Genomic DNA, 22,269 nt, shown 5'->3' with positions numbered 1-22,269 from the left:
AAAAACACTGCCTGCAATTGCTTTCATATTTTCTTTTGTTTCTGTTTTTTTTTTTGCCTGGTCCTCAAAATGCAGTAGAAGAATCCTGTTTTCTGTCTCCTGAAGCAACATCAATACCTCTCATTTTAAAGTATGTATGTGTGGTGTGTAGTTGTGTATCCCTGCAAAATATGTCATTTGCACTATCACACGAGTCAAGGAGTGGAATTATATAAAATAGAAAAATGCAGCTAGTACATCTTGGTAGATGTGTGGGAAAATCCCATGGCCCTAATGTCGGTTTTCAGAATTTAAAAACCATGGTTTATTTAACTTGCCAAATTGTTGCTGCATATACAGTATTAAAATAGATGAAAGTTTACTCGTTCAGCAGAACAAATCTGAAGTCTTGAAAAATCATTAGAAAATGGCTGATGTAAGCAATCAGAACTACTGTACATAATATAAAAAATTTCTGCGTGATGTAAACTAACATATTTACACTGATATTGTATAAAGCACTAAAATAGCTTAGAATTGCTGTTTTATAAATACATATGGCTATGCTTATTTAATTTAAAAAAATCCTTGACAAAGGCATGCATTGGTTTCTGAACAGAACTAATGTTTGCTTTTTTTTTCATTATCCCATTAATGGGATATAGTATTCCTTGTCTAGGTCAAAGGTCATATGGTTGGGCAAGCCCAGATATGACAAAAAGCCACATATGGATGCTCAGTTCACATCATCTGTTAGCATAAGTTAGCATAGGTTTTTTGCTCAGGCCTTGCAATCAAAGAGTTTCTGAAAAGTTCAAGCCTGGAGCAAAAAAACATATGCTAACTTATGCTAACAGATGATGTAAACTGAGCATCCATATGTGGCTTTTTGTCATATCTGGGCTTGCCCAACCATATGACCATTGACCTACGCAAGGAATACTACTATGGGGTAATCTCTATTATCCCATTAATGGGAAATAGAAATTCTCATAAAATATACTTTCTGCACTTTCCTTTGTAGAAGCAGCAAGGTGAAGACCATATTGCAACAAGTGCTTGTTCCTCTAGAAGTCAAATGCTTTATCTGGACTCCAGTAAGAAACTTAAGGTACAGTACAACTTTATCCTTTGGCTCACGTAAATGCAACTTGATGTCCTCCTAAGTTTTGGATTTCTTCCATTCTAGTCAACATGGTCAAAAGGAAGGGATTATTGGAAACAAGGTCCTAAATAGCTGCATGGCCAGAATAGCTGCATGGAAAGAATAATTAACAATTCTTCTATGAACACTTGGTGCAAATTCAATCTGTAGCATCTTCAGATGCCTGTAAATATACACTGGACAAATACTGAAATTATAAGAATCTAAAAATGGGGCTACCTTTGAAAAGTGTTCGGAAACTTCAGATCGTGCAGAATGCAGCTGCGAGAGCAAGCAATCATGGGCTTTCCCAAAAATGCCCATATAACACCAACACTCCGCAGTCTGCATTGGTTGCCGATCAGTTTCCAGTCACAATTCAAAGTGTTGGTTATGACCTATAAAGCCCTCCATGGCACCGGACCAGATTATCTCAGGGACCGCCTTCTGCTGCACGAATCCCAGCGACCAGTTATGTCACACAGAATGGGCCTTCTCCGGGTCCCGTCAACTAAACAATGTCGTTTGGCGGGGCCCAGGGGAAGAGCCTTCTCTGTGGCGGCCCCGGGCCTCTGGAACCAACTCCCCCCGGAGATTAGAATTGCCCCCACCCTCCTCACTTTTTGTAGGCTCCTTAAACCCCACCTCTGCCGTCAGGCATGGGGGAACTGAGATACTCTTTCTCCCTAGGCCTTTACAATTTATGCATGGTATGTTTGTTTGTATGTATGATCGGTTTTAAAATAAGGGTTTTTTAGTTGTTTTAGTATTAGATTTACATGCTGTTTTTTATTATTGTTGTTAGCCACCCCGAGTCTACAGAGAGGGGCGGCATACAAATCCAATAGGTAGGTAGGTAGGTAGGTAGGTAGGTAGGTAGGTAGGTAGGTAGATAGATAGATAGATAGATAGATAGATAGATAGATAGATAGATAGATAGATAGATAGATAGATAGATACTGATGTATAGACAGATAGATACTGATAGATAGATACTGATGATAGATAGATAGATAGATAGATAGATAGATAGATAGATAGATAGATAGATAGATAGATAGATAGATAGATAGATAGATACTGATAGATAAATACTGATAGATAGATAGATAGATAGATAGATAGATAGATAGATAGATAGATAAATACTGATAGATAAATACTGATAGATAAATACTGATAGATAAATACTGATAGATAGATAGATAGATAGATAGATAGATAGAAGGTTAGATAGATAGATAGACAGACAGACAGACAGACAGACAGATACTGATAGATAAATACTGATAGATAGATAGATAGATAGATAGATAGATAGATAGATAGATAGATAGATAGATAGATAGATTAGGTAGGTATGTAAGTAAGTAAATAAATAAATAAATAAATAAATAAATAAATAAATAATTTTTTTTTTAAAAAGCAGGTTTGTATATTCTCAGGAATACAAGCCATTGCCTTTTATTCTGATGAGAATTGTTCTTCAGAGGAGTTTCCATCTTTTTTCCACTAGATGCTTTTTGCAGGGTGTCAATAGCTGTGCGCCTTACTACTTTTAAAGTTGGTACTCTATCCCTCAGCAACTCTTCCTCTACTTCTGGTCCAGGTGGTACTGAGATCAGCCAAGCCTGATTGATCTGAGAAGCCAAGCAGAGGTAGATACCACTAGGAAAGAGTAGGGCTAGGGCTAATTTTAGAAGTTTGTAAAAATGCAATGGCAAGCCATTTCTGGATTGTGATTTTAAAAAAACAACAACACATGGAAGCACATATAAAATCAGGAGTTGTAGTGTGACATATAGACGTGTGGTATCTCACCATGGGAAATATACTACTGATGCCACAGAAAATGTCAATGTTTTCAAATAAATGGTCATAGGCTACAAGTAAATGAAGTGCGCAGAACTAAAAAAAAACCCTAGATCATCGAATCCCAGCGACCGATAAGGTCCCACAGAGTTGGCCTTCTCCGGGTCCCGTCGACTAAACAATGTCGTTTGGCAGGCCCCAGGGGAAGATCCTTCTCTGTGGCGGCCCCGGCCCTCTGGAACCAACTCCCCCCGGAGATTAGAACTGCCCCCACCCTTCCTGTTTTTCGTAAACTACTCAAGACTCACTTATACCGCCAGGCATGGGAGAGTTGAGACACCTTTCCCCCAGGCTTTTTTTTTATACTTTGTTTTATGTTTGGTATGAATGTGCTGTTTGGTTCTTTTAAATAATGATAGGGTTTTATATGTTTTTTTAATATTAGATTTGTTCCACTGCTATATTGTTTTTATTACTGTTGTGAGCTGCCCCGAGTCTTCGGAGAGGGGCGGCATACAAATCTAATAAATAATAATAATAATAATAATAATAATAATAATAATAATAATAATAATTTGGGTGTAAGACAGAGAAGGGTCTCCCCCCCTCTGCCGATTGGCCTGAATTTATGGGTCCAGGAACAGTGCAGTGTTGAATCTGAACTTAGAAAACCAGTGGGAACCAATAGATTTTCTCAAATGATTTTAAAAGTACTGCATGAATATCAGGGGCAGGTAGATAACATTGGGGACTATTATTTATTGTTCAGGTGGAGATGGCTGGCCAGCTGGCCACTTCTGTACCTTTTGTATCAATGCCTGCTTCCTTCCCCTCCAAAAAAATCCCTCTTTTGAGCAAGCCTCTGCTCCAATTGCAGCTGCAAGTGATTGATATGAATCTGCCTTCGTGTTTTAGGCCAGCGTAGCACCTGTATATCTGCTCTTCCAGACACTGCCTCTACTATTAAGCGTGTTACACCCTTAAGGGAGGCAGCAGCAAAGTAAATAGCCTGAAAGAACCATTAATTCCTATTTAGACGTGATGACACTGAAATGACCTAAGGCTATAGGCAAATATTTCTTGAGTAGAAAGAGGTTATATTTTATAATAGAAAATAGATACATATTTGAAGAGAGTTCACAATTTTTAATTTTTAAAAGACAAAAATCCATTGTCCAGTTAATTTTTTTTGCAGTAAAAATAGGCTTCTGTTTTACATTTTTACAGATAGCAACTGTGAAAGATTTTCTACATCTACGTATTTTGAATTTCATGATTTCTGAGAGGAGAGGGGGTGGAGGGAAGGATTGGTATATCTGGGAGGAAGCTGCCCTGGATGTCATACCCCATGGCTATCCAAGAAAACTCTTGGTTTTTCAGAATGAAACTCTTGGTTCCACTGACATATTTTAATAAATAGTACATACTTAACAGATGAATTGGCCAATATAAAGTGGTAGAGTCATTTCTTTTGTTCCTAAAGCAATTCACCCCTGTATTATTACATTTCGATCTAAATGTTCAAAATGAAGAATTTGTATTTTGTGAATAGAAATCGTTGAAGTACCTTTGCCAATAATTTCTGTTCCTACTAGGAAATAAAATGGTCTTGTATTAGACAATCTACAAATACCCAGCAGGGAAAGTTGGTAATTTCTTAAGTACAGCCATGTCATTTTAGCTGGCAATTTCTTAAGTACAGCCATGTAATTTTAACTGAAGGTAGAAGCAATTTAGTGATTTGCTACAACAGATGTAATACTAAGCAAGGTTGACAGGTGGGAGGAAGAAGCAGCTGCTTAGCACCCGGTTTAGGAGATAAAGTGCTGGGGTTGTTTTCCCTATGGGTATCATTGACATAGTATTCTCTTCCCATCCTCCTGCATTTTTCTTGCTTAGCAGCTAACCTTCTCATCAAAGAGTTTGTTTTTTTCCGGTGGGAACCAATAGATTTTCTCAAATGAAACAGGTGTTTTTAGATGCTGGGCTGTATAGTAAACAAGTACTTTTGTTTCCAACTGTGCATGCTTGAAAATGGTTGATTTTTCCTTATTTTATATATGTAAGAAATTTTTAAATTGCCAGAATTGTTTGAGTTCCTGAAAAGCAGAGTTTAGGGCCTATTGTGTCCTGGTTGAATGAAGCATTGATGGTAATGCTACATAATTCTTAGGGCTTTTCCAGAGATTGTGTCAATTACAAGTTCAGTGCCAGCTGCGGCCCTATTTGGACCGGGAGTCACTGCTCACAGTCACTCATGCCCTCATCACCTCGAGGCTCGACTACTGTAATGCTCTCTACATGGGGCTACCTTTGAAAAAGATTCAGAAACTCCAGATTGTGCAGAATGCAGCTGCGAGAGCAATCATGGGCTTCTCTAAGTATGCCCATATTACTCCAACACTCCGCAGTCTGCATTGGTTGCCGATCAATTTCCGGTCACAGTTCAAAGTGTTGGTTATGACCTATAAAGCCCGTCATGGCACCGGACCAGAATATCTCCGGGACTGCTTTCTGCCGCACGAATCCCAGCGACCGGTTAGGTCCCACAGAGTTGGCCTTCTCCGGGTCCCGTCGACTAAACAATGTCATCTGGCGGGACCCAGGGGAAGAGCCTTCTCTATGGTGGCTCCGACCCTCTGGAACCAGCTCCCCCCTGAGATTAGGATTGCCCCCACCCTCCTTGCCTTTCGTAAACTCCTTAAAACCCACCTCTGCCATCAGGCATGGGGGAACTGAGACATCTCCCCCTTGCCCATGTTGCTTTGGTGTATGATTGATTGTGTGCTTGTTTTATATATATATATATTGGGGTTGCTTTTATGAATTTTTTTACCTAAAACTGTAATTAGATTGGTAAATATTAGATTTGTCACTATGTACTGTTTTTGCCATTGTTGTGAGCCGCCCCGAGTCTGCGGACAGGGGCGGCATATAAATCCAATAAATCTAATCTAATCTAATCTAGTGCTAGTAAAATATAAAGCAAAGATCTGAAGCAGTAAGATTTTCATTTGATACCGGACAGAACTCCATTTAAGAAAAAACAATGAACAGTACAGATAGTTTTCGACAGTGACAACAGTTCACTTAGTGACGGTTCAAAGTTACAATGGCACTGAAAAGAGTGACTTTTGACTGTTTTTCATGGTTCATCCCATGTTCACGTGATTTATGTGCAGGTGCTTCACAACTGTCTCACATTTAGGACAGATGCACTGCCTTGGGGTCAAGTGATCATCTTTTGCCACGTTCTGACAAAGTCAATGGAGAAGCCAGATTCACTTAACAACCGGGCTGCTAATTTAACAACTGCAGTGATTCACTTAACAAATGTGGCAAGAACAATTGTACAATGGGGAAAAGCTCACTTAACAAATTTCTCACTTAGCAACATAAATTTTGAGCTCAATTGTGGTCGTATGTTGAGGACTACCTGTAATTCAGATTTCTCTAGGGACTGTATTTATATTATTAAATTTGCTTTATGATTTAACTGCCCAGCCTAGTGTTGGCAAACCTTTTTGTCACTGAATGCCGAAACGGGTGCATGCAAGAGTGCCAGAAATCTTCTAGTTTCTGGTACTCCTTCACATGTGTACAAACAACTATAGGTGATGGCTGGCATGCCTAGAGACATGGCTTTCTGTGCCATAGGTTTGCCATCATGTGCCCAGCCACATACCTATATACCATATTTTTCAGAATATAAGATGCACCTTTTTACCCCCCCAAAAGAGGGTGAAAACACTGAATGTAGCACCACCCAGCCACCCCCACCTTTGGCCTCTGCCTCCCAGCAATTTACCTCCTTGCAGCAAACAGCACAGAGCCTGAATTTATTTATTTATTTATTTATTTATTTATTCAATTTTTATGCCGCCCTTCTCCTTAGACTCAGGGCGGCTTACAGCATGTTAGCAATAGCACTTTTTAACAGAGCTAACCTATTGCCCCCTCAGTCCGGGTCCTCATTTTACCCACCTCGAAAGGATGGAAGGCTGAGTCAACCTGAATAGCACAAGCAATCAGCCTCCCGACCCACAGCTGATTGAAGCTGCAGGCAGGCCACCTGCTAAAACTGAAAATGAAACTAGCTGCAAGGAGGCAAATTGCTAGGAGGTAGAGGCAGAATTTTATTTTCTTGTGCTAATCAGACTGTTGAAACTGGATGCAAGGAGGTAAGGCAATAACTGTAAATGTCTGTAGAATGTTCAAAGTATTAGACTTATTTTTTAAAGATTGCTTTATTATTGTTCTAGACAACTTAACAAAATGAAGAAGCTTTTTTAAAATAAATGCTTGATCTGAAGAGGCCCAGTGCTATTGTATCTTCTTTTAAATAGCAGAGAATATTATATACTCCCAGGAAGCCACATAAATTTTAACAGCATCAGTACAGGTATAATCTGAAATATAACAGCGTCCTGTTTTAGTATTAAGATAAGGCAGCTGAGTTAAACCTTGAAGTAGATCTATTTAAATAATTGGGAGGAGTTTAAGAAAACTTTCTGGCATTAGTATACTGCCATAGTGTACATTTCTCCAATTCTTTGCTATTTCTATGGGTCAGGCACACATGTACAGAGGTTTCAATGGCCCCATGCCTGCCGGCAGAAGTAGGTCTTCAAAGCTTTGTGGATGGCAGGGAGAGTGGGGGGCAATACAAATCTCTGGGGAAAGTTCATTCCAAAGGGCCGGGGCAGCCACAAAGAAGGCTCTTGCCCTAGGCCCCGCCAGATGACATTGTCTGGCTGACGGGATCTAGAGAAGGCCAACTCTCTGGGCCTTGACCAGATGCTGGGATCTATGAGGCAGAAGATAGTCCCGTAAGTAATCTGGTCCCATGCCATGTAGGGTTTTATAGGTCATAACCAACACTGTGTTCGGAGACCAATTGGCAACCAATGCAGCTCATGGAGTGTTGTAGAGACATGGGCATATCTTGAAAGGCCCATGATTGCTCGTGCAGCCGGCTGCATTCTGCATTACCTGCAGTCTCCGAACACTCTTCAAAGGTAGCCCCATGTAGAGAGCATTGCAGTAGTCAAAACGTTGTGACATATCAGTTTTTTTGCCCTTGTGAAGCTGGGATGGCTGTGGCCTGTGCTTGATGCATATGGACCACCAGTTTGACACCCCTGCTCTATTGCATACAGGAGCTATGGAAAATGGTCTTCTGGTGCAGAGAGTGAGGAAACTCAAATTTACCTTAGAATATTGTATTTATTCATTTGTAAACAATTTAATGGTTTTGTCAGCCCAGCTATGGTATTTCTCTTATCTTTAGATATTATGAAGTTTGTAAGTTGCAAGCAAACTTTTATTGGGTTAAAAGATATGAATAATTAAGAGAGGACGAATCAAATCAATTAAGTGAGGGGAAATCAAGGGAAATATTTCTTCACCCAGAGGGTCGTTGGTTTATGGAATTCACTTCCAGAAGAGGTCATGACAGCTGTCAGCCTTGATAGCTTCAAGGCAGGATTAGACAGATTCATGGATGCCAGCAGGCAGGATTCCCTTGAGTACCATTTGTGGGGGTCAGGGGAAAGGGAGGGTCTTGCCTTCTCTTTCTGCTCAAGATCCCCATGGACAATTGATGGGCTACTTTGTGACACAGAATGCTGGACTCGATAGGCTTTGGCCTGATTCAGCATGGCTCTTCTTATGTTCTTATGTTAATGGGTGTTATAAGTTTCCAGAGACATAGTTTATCTCAATTTGCTGATGTAACATAAGTATTACCATAAGCATTACTGTGGCATTTTAAAGATAACATTTGATTTTGTTGGTCCCAAGCGTTTGAAAACTGGAAACACCTCACTTGATTATAAAGAGGTATCTATCTTGGGACTAGGGGCATAAATAGGAAACTGGGGAAAATGAAATACAGTCAGATTGTTTTTAATAGGTTGGTACTGAAAACTGTGTTTGATCTTGAAGCTGTCATTCCTTGTTTTGATTTAGGAAATGTAATTGGCACAATGCTTACTCTTATTGGGTTTCCTTCGCTTAAAGTACTGTATTAGTGTTCTTCATACCTCTTGGATTGCATGATGGAAACTCTGAGTAACTTTTTCTGGTTCAAAGGCAGAAATGTAGATATTCATTTTTACAGCATTGCATCCTTCAGAGCAAATATGTTGTCTGAGCTTGTCAGCCTTTATGCAAGAATAGGACCTGTTGATCGCCCCCACCACCACCAACAGCATAAAGGCTGAAACTATCTGGTATATTGCAAGCCATTTGTGCAAGCCAATTTAAATGTAAACCATCATCATGAATGCCACAAAACACCCCTTTTTATTCTATGTAGGTTTCCCCTCTTTACAGTTAACACCAAATTAGAAATAATGCCACCATAGAAAATAAGTGGTTCTACCCCACTTTTTCTCTTTCTTTTCTCCTTTTATTTCATTTATTTCTTTTCTTTTTAAATTTTATTTATTCTCTTTAAATTTTATTTATTTTCTTCTTTTAATTTTATTTATTCTCTTTAATTAATTTTATTAATTTTGTTTATTTCTTTATTATTATTATTATTATTTGTTTATTTAGAAAAGGGAAAAAGGTAAGGTAAAAAAGGAAGGTAAGAGTGTTCCCCCCTCCTTAAATTACAAGGAGACACCTCCCCTCCTTCCCAATAATTCCCAGGATTTAGAGAAAGGCAGGGGAGGAAGTAAGGGAATCTGAAGGGGTGGTTAAAAAGAAAAAATCCCTGGTATTCTAAATTTATTTGTATATATATAAATTATGTACGTATGTATGAATGAATGTATGTTTTTTCTGTCGGAAAAACATGTGATACATATACATATATATATATGTTTTGTAAGTGCGCATTGGTGGTATACAAAGATATAACAAGGTTTACATGGTACTAGTAAGAGAGAAACATTAGATCTTCTGATCTGCAAGTTTCTCCATTGGATTGTAGTTCGAAGGCTTTCCGTAAAATGATAAGCTCTTTTTGTTGTTTTGGTTTCCATCAGACAACCTCTACCTTACCGGGGTTGACAGGCGCTGGCCGGCGCGCGCCGTCCCCCTCTGGGAAGTGACCGCGCGGCGCCTCTAGTCGAACTCTGCCTTGCTCTCTCCCTCGCTCGCTTTAGTCTCTCGCGCCCGCTTCCACCATTGGTTACTCTCGCCTCGGAGGCAGCCCGTCTTCCTTCTCGCTTCCTCATTGGCTGCTTGGCAACAGTGCGTCACGAGCGTCGCCATTCGAGACGTTCCTATTGGCGGGGAAGAACCTCCCAGGAAGTTTTGAGGGGGGGGGAAGGGGAGAGGTTGGGGGAGAAAAAAAGTTTGCTCCTGGGCGGATCGGAGAAGCAAGAGGCGAGTTCGGAGCAGAAGCGACGGTTGGAGGCGAGAGGAATGGCCACGGATGCCGCTGCGGTCGGCGGGGACTTTAGCATCGCCTGCGGGGACTGAGACCGAAACATCCCCCTGGTGGGGACGGGGGAGGAGAGAGGCTTGACAGCCGTTCGCTTTATAAGACGGCAGCATGACGGTAAGTGCCGGTCCTCCCGGAGGCTTTTGGTGACCGCGGATTCCGGTTGACTACGGAGAAGGGAGGGAGGGCGTGTCCGGTCAAGCGGAGCGGTCGGGCAATCCGCTACCTTTGGGCTTCGAGCTAAGCCTAAAGTGGGCTGATGGCTGGACTTCCCCGCTTTTTTAGGCCGGCCGCCTCCTTTTTAACCCCCCCCCTTTTTTGCGGGGAGAGGTCACGCGTTTGCACACACGAGCGCCGGGGATGACTTGGGTAGATTTTGCCGCCCGGGGCTCTTCGGAAGGGAGAACAGGGTGGCGAAGAGATTTCCCTCCGATTCCCTCTTTGGCTTTGAAAGCGGTGGACGCGGGTTTTCCTCTTTTTCCCTTCCTCGCATTTAAAATAAAAAGATGTGGGCAGAACAAGCAGAAACTTCCTTCTTTCCTTCTCTCCCTCTCTCCTTCCTTCCTTCCTTCCCTCCCTCTCTTCTTTCTTTCTTTCGTCAAGCGTATCTAGGATTACAGGCAAAGTATAAACATGATGGCGAATACATAAGATGTATAAGCATGGTTATCAGCAAGTACATGGGTTCATTAAGACTGGAACGGTAGGCATGCTTGTGCATTTTTGCATGCCCCTTGCAGACCTGTTAGGAATTTATTTATATATACATACATACATACATACATACATACATACATACACACACACACACACACACACACACACATGCTGCCCAATCCCACAGGATTCAGGGTGGCTCATAACAAAAAAACTAAAACAGTAAAAAGTTAAATTAAAACATTAATAATAGTAAAAACCCTTAATCTAATCAATGCAGTCAAACCATCACATCTACCAATCAAAACATATTTACTTACTTACTTATTTACTTACTTATACATACATAGATACATACATACTTACCGGTATATGCTGCCAAATCCCACAGGACTCAGGGTGGCTCACAACAATAAACTTAACACAGTAAAAAGTCAAATTAAAACATTAACAGTAAAAACCCTTAACTCTAATCAATGCAGTGAAACCATTACACATACCAATCAAAACATGTTTCGGCTGGGGTTAAAGAGGTTAATTCTCATGGCCCCCAGGCCTGCCGGCAGAGCCAGGTCTTCAAGGCTTTTCAGAAGGTCAGTAGGATGGGAGCAGTATGGACCTGGGTCGGGATAGTTGGTTCCAAAGAGCTGGGGCTGCCACAGAGAAGGAATGGGGCAAAGCTTAATAAGTTTCTAATTTTTACTGAAAAAGAACCATGCAAGCTTTCTCGGTAAGACAGAATTCTTTCATTGGATAAGGGATAGCGAATCATGTAGAAAAATTATATTTAAAAACAAGTTCAATGCTAATTCCAATGCTAATTCTGGCAGAAAAGGTATTCCCATGAATATCTTTTCTGCCACAAAAGTATTGGGTTCCTAAAATATCCATATCCGTAGAGCGGATAAGTTTTATAACTAGGAAGAGCCACTGCTCCTGAATGGGGGGGGGAAATACTTTTTTGCCTGTCCCAGAACCTACCTAAAACATTGGCTTTATGCAATCTCTTGTCTTCAACTTCTTCTCTTTCCCATTTTGACCTCCTGGGAATGGGTGTGTTGTAAATCATAGCATGGAGCAGTTTTGAGATGAACATTATGTTGATTTGGAAAGTGCAGGGTTCTTTTTTTTTAATAGCTGTTGCATATGAGTTGTTAGGATTACTTGTGGAACACTTTGGAGGGGGAGAAACATGGTCAAGCAGGGTTCTCTGGATCTCTCCTCCACGTTCTCTGGATCTGTTTCTTTTCCTTTGCCTGTGAATTGGACATTGTAAAATATATTGCAACATAAATAAACAATATATGGCTTCCTGTTTACTGAAAAATTTTCAACATTTTATTCTGCCTCTTTACAGAGAAGGGTAGCACCCAACATTTTGTGGAATTTCTGAAGCAATTGGCAATAACGGTGTTTCTTACCATGCTTAATAAGAAACCAGGAGAGGAGATTATTCCTGCATCCCCAATACAGGGAGAAGAGGTTGTTCCTGAAAGGGTGATGGGAAGAGATACAGGGCACCAGAGGACTAATGCTGAAACAATTGAAAGCTTTGTCTGCTTTTTGTTGTAATTCTGCATTAAGGACCTTTCCCCAATGTCTTAGGACCCTGGAGCAGAATTGCCTAGCGTGAGATTGAACAAAGTGAATGCAGCAACAAGTTGATGCCCCTGGCAAAAATCTTATCTTCCCATGTCGATTGGCAGGAAACAGACTTGCTGTTCGATGTGAGGCCTCCTTGCTTGTCAGATTGTGAAGTGAAAGACCCTGTTATGGAAGAGGTGGAAATAAATGGGGAATCTCAGCTCTTTTACCTTTTAGTTCAGCATTTATTTGTTGAACATTGATGTTTGAGGGCAGAGCAGTGATCTATGGATATTTGTAATGTCCTGAAGTCTGGGAGAGAGGACTGGCACAACGAGGGAGTTCTGGATATGCCTGTGTGTGTTGATAGCATTTGGTTATTTATGCTGGCTGCATGAAGAATGAAGGCTCCAAGTGATTTCACAACCATATTAGGGGAAAGCCGTGACCCTGAGTTTTGCTCCGTGCTTCCTACTGCCTCATTAACATCCTGCAGCCCTTCCTATTCTTCCTGGAGACACCACTCCTTTTCCTCTTACCCTTCTGACCACCCTCCCCACTCCTGGCTCAGAATAATTACTTAGAGAGGAGGAGGAGGAGGAGGAAATGGGCACGTGAAAAGGATTTTCCGTCTTGAGGTCTACGTGGAGTCCCAGTTCTATAAAAATGGCATAATTCCTGGTTAGATTTTTCCTCTTTTGGGTTTTCTGTTCTCCCTGTTTTTATTGTGGGTGGAGTTGATTGTCAAGCCTTGGCTACAGTACAGAGGGAGGGAGGGTTTATTTAAAAAAAAAAATAGATGTAACAGTGTTGAATTCTATCTCACTAGCTAGAGTAGGTGATGCATATCCCTTGCTGTTGCTGACGTTTCTTTCTTCCTTTTGACAGCCTCATATTTATTAATTCGGTTTTAGTAACTTCTCACTCAGTGCTTACATAGAAACATCCTTTTAATGATTCTTGTAGGCAAAACAGTCAGATGATCTTTCTTTACCCTTAAACAAACCTGTGTTTTGGTGGTATCTGTTGGAGGCAGTATGTTCTCTACCATAAAGTCTGTGTTACAGGCATTCATTCCTCACCATTTAACCCAAAGGAATTAATAGTTAATAGATGACAACAAACAATAGTTTGCATAGAGGTATATGGGAAAGTCACCCATTGTGACTTCCTATAAATATACAGTATTCAAATATAATGCTAAGTAATTTAATATGTTAATGTAGTTTGAGTCTCAGTATCCCTCCCAAGGCATGGTAGATGAAGAAAGGGCAGGTTATTGCTTCAAATTCTGTTCCAAAAAGTTGCTGTGGATTACATATGTATGTGTATGTATATACACTGCTCAAAAAAATAAAGGGAACACTTAAACAACAGAATATAACTCCAAGTAAATCAAACTTCTGTGAAATCAAACTGTCCACTTAGGAAGCAACACTGATTGACAATCAATTTTATTTTGTTGTCAGCACATTCAACTTTGTACAGAACAAAGTATTCAATGAGAATATTTCATTCATTCAGATCTAGGATGTGTTATTTGAGTGTTCCCTTTATTTTTTTTGAGCAGTGTATATATATTTGTTGAACAAGTATAGGATAGTAGTTTGTATAAGCATAACACAAGTAGAAAATAATGATTTAAAAAGAGACAGTTGGACAGGGACACTTATACAAACCTCTTAGAAAAGAGAAGGAGTCAACTGTAGACAATCTAAGGTTAAAGATTTTGGGGTTTGGGGAAGAAACCACAGAGTCAGATAGTGCATTCCAGGCGTTGATCACTCTATTGCTGAAGTCGCATTTTCTGCAGTCGAGTTTAGAGCGGTTTACATTTAGTTTGTATCTATTATGTGCTCATGTGTTGTTGCAGTTGAAGGTAAACTGCCAATACACCGCAGTTATGGTGGATAGGTGCTAGAATTAAGTGCTGGACTAGCAGTGGGGAGACTAAGGTTCTGGTTCTCCCTTCGGCAGACAAGACAGTTGGGTGACCTTGGCCTCAGCTCCCAAAGAAGCATCAAGTTTGCTAATTAGCCTGCTGAAGAACTAACTTCTCCTTGCATCATGCTTTGATGCCTTTGCTCTGTGAAGTAGGCAAGCACAAAGCATTCCAGCAGACTCCTCAACAAGTAGGACAAACGCTAAAAGAAAAGGAAAGAAAACCCTCGGAATTTGTGGCAGCTGAACTTTTGTGAAATAAACTCAAAACACTGCATAGCGATGCTTGATCCTCGTGTTGAAACAAGGCCTTTGAGTTTCATCCAAAGAGGCAATGATCTGTGATAGCTTACAAAAAGGATTAGTTGTAAGTTTTTGATTTTAAGCTATGTAAGCTGTTGACAAGTGTTAAGATGCAGTACCAACTGTGCTATAAGATACTATAATCATGTATCTTGCTTGTTTTCGATTTAGTGTGTTAAAACAGTGATTTTCAACCTTTTTTGAGCCATGGCACATTTTTTACATTTACAAAACCCTGGGGTACATTGAGGGGGGGGAGCGGCTAAAAAAAGTTTGGACAACATTTTTTTCTTTCTCTTCCTCCCTTTCGCTCTATTTTCTTTTTTCTCTCTCTCTCCATCCCTCTTTCTTTCTCTCTTCCTTCCTTCCTTCCTCTTTTTTGCTCTCTTTCTCCCTCCCTCCCTCCCACCCTCTATGTCTTTCTCTCTCCTACCTTCCCTCCCTCTCTTTCTCTCTCTCTTGCTTTCTCTCTCTTGTTCTCTTTCTCTCTCTTGCTTTCTTTCTCTCTCTCTCTCTCTTTCTTTCTCTCTCTCTTGTTTTCTTTTTCTCTCTCTTGCTTTCTTTCTCTCTCTCTCTCTTGTTTTCTTTCTCTCTCTCTCTCTTTCTCTCTCTCTCTTTCTTTCTCTCTCTCTCTTTCTTTCTCTCTCTCTCTTTATTTCTTTCTCTCTCTCTTGTTTTCTTTCTCTCTCTGAGCTTCGCGGCACACCTGACCATGTCTCACGGCACACTGGTTGAAAAACACTGTGTTAAAAACTACCCATTATAGTTTGCGAATCATTGATTTATGTTCCATCTTTCCACCCCAACGATATTCAAGCCATCTATCATTTTTTTAAACAATTCCCAAAAATCAAAATATGAATCACCATTAATATTAACATAAAAAACTAGTAAAAGAGATGCCTACATAGTTTTTTTAACAGCAATGTTTCTTAACCTTGACAGCTTTAATGTCTGGATTTCCAACTGCCAGAATTCCCTAATCTGATGCAAACCTCTGATAGCAAGGGCATCTTCAAAGGGGACTCTCATTCTTCTATCCATTTTAGCAAATTCATACAAAGAATAATAGTTCCTGATATAAGCAGAACCATATATATTCAGAGTAAAACATTTTACTATATAGTAGTTGTACTGTAGTTGCTAGACACTTTTAAAGAGTAGCCCACGTACAGTAAATTGCAATAGTCAGATGTAATCAGCATAGTCATTCTCATTAAATTCTGCTAGCTTAGAATTAGTGCATTGGCATTACTCGCAATTGTGCAAATATACTTCTTGGCATAGTTGCCCTCTTTGAATTCAGTAAATCTGGGGATTGAGGAACACTCAACAAAGTATGTATCTTCTCTTTCTGGAGGAGTACACTCTGTAAAAAACAGTCTGGACCTCAGTCACTGAGATGAGTTACCAATTTATCAGTAACACATTAATATTACATAGGTTTCACCTTGTTCTCCTTCATCCAATCCATTATAGTGCTGAAGCGAGACTTATCTGAAAGCTAATCAACACTAGAACTGAGTTTATCAGTCTGGATAACACCCTGCTTTTGTGCTCTCCTGCAATTTTATGTAAATGGTACACTGCAGGGAATAACACAAGGGAATCTATGGGATACTTTAGATCAGTGTTTCCCAATCGTGGCAACTTGAAGATATTTGGACTTCAACTCCCAGAATTCCCCAGTAGGCAAATGCTGGCTGGGGAATTCTGGGAGTTGAAGTCCAGATATCTTCCAAGTTGCCAAGGTTGGGAAAAACTGCTTTAGATGAATGATGGCAAACCTTTTTTGGCTCGAATGCCAAAAGGGTGCATGCATGCATGATTGGCGTGCGTGCCCACATCCATAATGCAATGCCCTTCTCCCGTGCATGTGCACAACCCCCACTCTGTTCCCCCACACATGGGGACAGGCCTCACTGAAGACTCTGGACTTCCGGGAGGCCTGTTGGGCTGTTTTTTGCTCTCTGCAGGGTTCGGGAAAGCCACCTGAACCCTGGGAACAGCATCCACAAAACTAGAATATATAATTGAATTAAAGATTCTGTTTTCTTCTGAAACTTTTCTTTTCTTGGATGTATCCATGGTTGGCATACTAGGGGTCGAAAAGCTTAATAAATTGCATGTCACATATTTTGAATGACAGGGAGCTGCAGCAGAGGAATGAAAGAATCACTTGTGGTTCCAGAGCCATGGGTTGCTAAGCTCTCTACTAGGCCAAGGGTTCGCAATCACTGAGCCATCATTAACTTATTTGCATTACTGTATTTTTTGTGGATAAAGTTGAAAAGGTGTATTTTGACTACTTGTATATTATTTTAGAATATTTGTAGATCTTGAACATGTGCAGAAGATATTTGCAGAGATGAAAACTATAGTTCCTTAATACACCCATACTACTGCTGGGCCCATAATATTCAGTGCCTCCTTTCAGGGAAATATTCCCTTCCAGCCAAAGAGTTGAATTGAGTTAAAAGCTGTCTATTGTCCCAGAGCTATGTACAATTGTATCACTCTTAAAAATTTAATTTCTGGGAAAGGGAATCCAAACAGATGGTTGATGTTCTGGACACATTTCAATTACAGTTTTAGGGCAATTTAGCAATTATCTGCGGTGAGACTGGAAAATGGTGAATGCAGTTCTGCTGGAGCTTTTGGACCTCACAGTTGCTTTCAGAGTTACTAACAAGACACCCTTCTAGATTATCTGATAGAACTGGGCCTTATAGGCCAGCTTTTTCGGTAGTTCCAGCTTTTCATACAAAGAAATACCCCAGATCTGAAGATTGGGAATGTCTATTTAATATTAAAGCTTTGATCTAAAGCAGTGATGGCGGACCTATGGCACATGTGACACAGGTGGCATATGGAACCATATTTGAGGGCAAACCAGGCGTTGTTCTATGTCAGATCCAGCATGCATGTGTTGACCAGCTGATTTTCGGCCGAAAAAATGGGCCAACCAGAAGTTCACTTGGGTGCATCATCCCAACCTCCTTTTCGCTGTCAGAGGTCTTCAGGAACTTTTTCGGATTTCGACAGTTGTAGCCAGGCTTCGCATACCTCGGCCCATTTCCTCTGCAGCCAGCAAGGCTTTCCTGAAGGTCTCTGCAGCCGATAACAGAGCTCCAGATCGATCTGGAACTCTGTTATTGGCTACAGCGGCCTTTAAGAAAGCCTTGCTGGCTGCAGAAGAAATGGGCTGAGGCGTGCGAGGCCTGATTGCAACTATCTGAACATAAATAGTAGGGCAGCTCCACTTCCGTTTCGTTTCTGAACTTCCACTTGGCCCATTGGGCCATTTTTCACTATCCGTAGGCTTCAGGAGGCTTTCCTGAATCCTGAGGAGAGCAAAAAACAGCCCAGCGGGCCTACTGGAAGTCCGGAACCTTTAGTGAGGCCTGTGTGAATACGGGGGGGGGGGAGCGTGAGGGGATCATGTGCGGGAGGGAGGGCATTGCATTATGAGTGTGGGCACACACATGTACACTATCATGTGTGCATACAACCTTTTGGCACCTGAGCCAAAAAATTATCAGCTCTGAATTCTAAGGATTCTAAAAATTCAACCAGCTCTGGCTGGAGAATTCTGGGAGTTGAAGTCCACAAGTCTTAAAGTTGCCAGATTTGAAGGCCTCTGATTTATATGATGTTCTTACATAATCACCAGTGAGTACAGGTAGCCCTCGAATTGCAACCACAATGGGAATGGAAAATTCATCATTAAGTGGTGCCGTCGTTACTGACTGCTTATTGGAAGTGGCTTGGAAGATTGCAAATGGCGGATCACATGATGGCAGAATGCTGTACCTATCCTAAGGGCAATCTGGTTGCTAACTGCCTGGATGGTGATTATTTAACCACGATGGGATGTTATGACCTTCAAAAGTATGAGGATTATGTTATTTTCAGGGCTCAGATTACTTTGAGCAGTTGCTTAACGAATGGGTGTAAGTTGAGGCATATCTAATTTGTATAAAAGAGGCAATCTAAATAAATGGTTAATTTCTTTTAAAAAGTTCCTTTATTTGATTTATATTGATTTAAAAATTGATTTAATTTACGTTTAATTCTCATTCTGAGCAGAATCAGAAACAATAAATACGAACAACATATTAGAAAAACTTATCAGGGGAGATTGCTTTTTCTAAAAAAAATGTGTGACACAAATATGTTATCCTTTAACATTACTTTGACTGGTACATATTACATTGATGCTTCCATATCTGAATTTGCAAATTAGAATGACCTTGTAGTCTGGTCCAGTGCAGCAAAGGTGGCCAATCATGGTTATAGCTTTTCGGGAGGTGGGGGGCAGGGGGAATGAACTTATTTTTCCTATGCAAATTATATCTGCAGTGAAGTGAGTTTAAAAATATTTTTAACTTTGCTTTCTAATGTTAAAAAAATGTGCATGCAACTTTCACAAATACACCCCAAATCCCTTACAGTTCAAGTTGATTTAGTGTCCTTGAATGATAATATCTCATATATTGAGTTTCCTCCAAGGTTAAACCACAAGTAGTGTTGAAAAATGTGCTAAGTCTTGCAAGAGAGAACAAAGTAATTAGCTTGTGTAGACGAAGCTCTGAAACTGGAAATTTGAATCCAGGTCAGGGGAGCCAGATGCGCCAACCTCTAAAGTTGCTTGCAGTACTCAGGTGTCCTTTTTCAGGTTGCTTGATGTTCCTTAAATGTTCCTGTGGGTATGACTAGGATGTAGGTAAAGGTAAAGGTTCCCCTCGCATATATGTGCTAGTCATTCCCAACTGTAGGGGGCAGTGCTCATCTCCTTTTCAAAGCTGAGGAGCCAGCGATGTTCAAATATGTCTCCGTGGTCACATGGCCAGCAACGCCTAAGAGCCTGCGCTGTCCGAAGACATTTCTGTGGTCATGTGGCAAGCAATGCCAAAGGCGCACGGAACGCTGTTACCTTCCTACCAAAGGTGGTCCTTATTTTTCTATTTGCATTTTTATGTGCCTTTGAACTGCTAGGTTGGCAGAAGCTAGGACAAGTAACAGGAACTCACCCCGTTATGCGGCATTAGGGATTCGAACTGCTGAACTGCCGACAAGCTCAGTGTCTTAGCTACTGCCGCCCCTCGTCTACGGAGAGGGGCGGCATACAAATCTAATAAATAAATAAATACTGAGTCAATGCTTCCCTGACTAGGATGAAACACTGGGTAAATAGATGTATCCCTCAATTAAGGGTGACAGGTTCCAAAACTCAGCCTTGCCATTTTATTGCTGCCTGAAAAGCCTTATAGACATAAATCACAAAAAAGAACTGTGTTTTTGATTATTACAAAAATAATAAAAAAGAGCTCTTCCCTTTTTATAGTCATGGAATATGAGATAATGTTGTAATTGTACTTGTATTTGCTGCAAAGAATCGGACATTTCTTCTATTTCTTTTTATCTTTTTGCCTTTTTGTCTATTTTTCTTTTTTTCCATTTCTTCTCTTTCTTTGCTTTATATTAGTTTTTGGTTAATTTGTATATTATTTTAAAAATCTTTTCATGAAATTTATATGTACAGATAGTTTTCATTTAATGAGTTTTAACAGACCTTCCAAAAACTACTTATGATCCAGTTCCATAATTCTGACAGGTCTGGTACCCATTGAGTCATGTGATCACATTTTGGACGCTTGGCTATCAGCTATTCATGTGGCCACAATCTTCAGTGGGTTTTTTGCCAGTTTTCAACATTTGTGTCTGGATTTTGGCAAAGGGAAAAAAAACACCCATTGAGTAAAACAGGTATGTTTAACGACTGCTGCAAAAAAGGTCGTAAAATCAGGTACAGTCCCACAATGACTCTTTTCATGATTGCCACGACTTATAACTATAATTCCAGGTTCATGAATGGCCATAATTTAAAGGCTACATATACACCATATTTTTTGGAGTTTAAGACACACCGGAGTATAAGACACACCTTAGTTTGGGGGGAGGAAAATAGGGAAAAGAATCTGCTTACTAGATATTCATCTGGCTGGCGTCCTTAGTCTAGCCAGCTTCAGCGCATTATTTTATCCCTGGTTAGGGCTTTAAAAAAACTTTATTCGGAGAAAGTAACAATGAAAGAGCTTGCGAGCCAGTAAGAGCTGAAAACATCATTAGCACCTGGAAAGAAACAGTCGGAGCAAGTAGAGCACTGGGGGGAAAAAACCTGCAAAGACTTAGGGCTTGGAAAACATTCTTAGCAGAGAGTATCAATGAAAGAGCTTGCAAGGTAAGAGCTGGGAACATTGTTAGCACCTGGTTAGGGCTGGAAAGAAACTTATTTGGACAAGTTAGAGCAATGAAAAAACCCCTGCAAAGACTTAGGGCTTGGAAAACATTCACAGAGAGAAACAATGAAAGAGCCTGCAAGGTAAGAGCTGGGAAGATCCTTAGCAGCTAGTTAAGGCTGGGGGGGAAAAAGCTAGAGTATAAGACACGCCCAAATTATCAGCCACTTTTAGAGACGAAAAGGGTGTGTCTTATACTCCGAAAAAATATGGTATACAGTGATACATCGTCTTACAAACGCCTCATCATACAAACTTTTCGAGATACAAACCCGGGGTTTAAGATTTTTTTGCCTCTTCTTACAAACTATTTTCACCTTACAAACCCACTGCTGCTGCTGGGAAACCCCACCTCCGGACTTCCGTTGCCAGCAAAGCACCCATTTTTGCACTGCTGGGATTCCCCTAAGGCTCCCCTCGCTGGGAAACACCACCTCTGGACTTCCGTTGCCAGCGAAGCGCTTGTTTTTGCAATGCTGCAGGGGGATCCCAGCAGGGGAATCCCAGAAGCACAAAAACGGGTGCCTCGCTGGTAACAGAAGTCTGGAGGTGGGGTTTCCCAGCGAGGGAAGCCTCAGTGAAATCTCAGCATGGCAAAAACACAGAGGTCCGGAGGTGGGGCTTCGAGGACTTTGGTGTTTTTGCGATGCTGCGCTTTCACTGATGCTCCCTTCACTGGGAAAGTCCCCCTCTGGACTTCCGTTGCCAGCCAAAGTGCCTGTTTTTGCGCTGCTGGGATTCTCCTGCAGCATCGCAAAAACAAAGAAATCCAGAGGTGAGGTTTCCTATGGAGGAGAGCCTCCGGGGAATCCCAGCAGCGCAAAAACAGGCACTTCGGCTGGCAAAAGGGGTGAATTTTGGGCTTGCACACATTAATCGCTTTTCCATTGATTCCTATGGGAAACATTGTTTCGTCTTACAAACTTTTCACCTTAAGAACCTTGTCCCGGAACCAATTAAGTTTGTAAGACAAGGTATCACTGTATATAAAAATAAAACTGCCCCAACCACCCAAACACTCTCACTTCCCCCTCAAACGTTATGTGTGACCTTTGTTCAGCCAAAGATTGTACAGTGTCTGAGTAATTCAGTGCTACTCTAAAGAAATTTTTGAATCTTGGTCAGGTCTTTTATAGATGTTCTTTTTTTTA

At 40.8% G+C, this 22,269-nt stretch overlaps 1 protein-coding gene across 2 annotated transcripts in view; it reads left to right on the top strand.

Annotated features, from left to right (window-relative positions):
* TRIOBP (TRIO and F-actin binding protein) overlaps nucleotides 1-22,269 on the top strand; it is a 93,932-nt gene that overhangs the window by 33,588 nt on the left and 38,075 nt on the right. Inside the window, exon 9 of one of the 2 annotated variants that reach the window (XM_070756157.1) lies at nucleotides 1,004-1,090. In XM_070756157.1, the coding sequence (XP_070612258.1) occupies nucleotides 1,004-1,090 (87 nt within the window). Of the gene's footprint in view, nucleotides 1-1,003; nucleotides 1,091-10,205; nucleotides 10,449-22,269 lie in introns of those variants that run through there. The other variant, XM_070756160.1, reaches the window with a different exon arrangement.

The sequence above is a fragment of the Erythrolamprus reginae genome, chromosome 6, assembly GCF_031021105.1.
Source record: "Erythrolamprus reginae isolate rEryReg1 chromosome 6, rEryReg1.hap1, whole genome shotgun sequence".
Classification (NCBI taxonomy): Eukaryota; Metazoa; Chordata; class Lepidosauria; order Squamata; family Dipsadidae; genus Erythrolamprus; species Erythrolamprus reginae.
The sequence above is the reverse complement of the archived record's forward strand: the minus strand, read 5'-3'. Positions and strand labels throughout refer to the sequence as shown.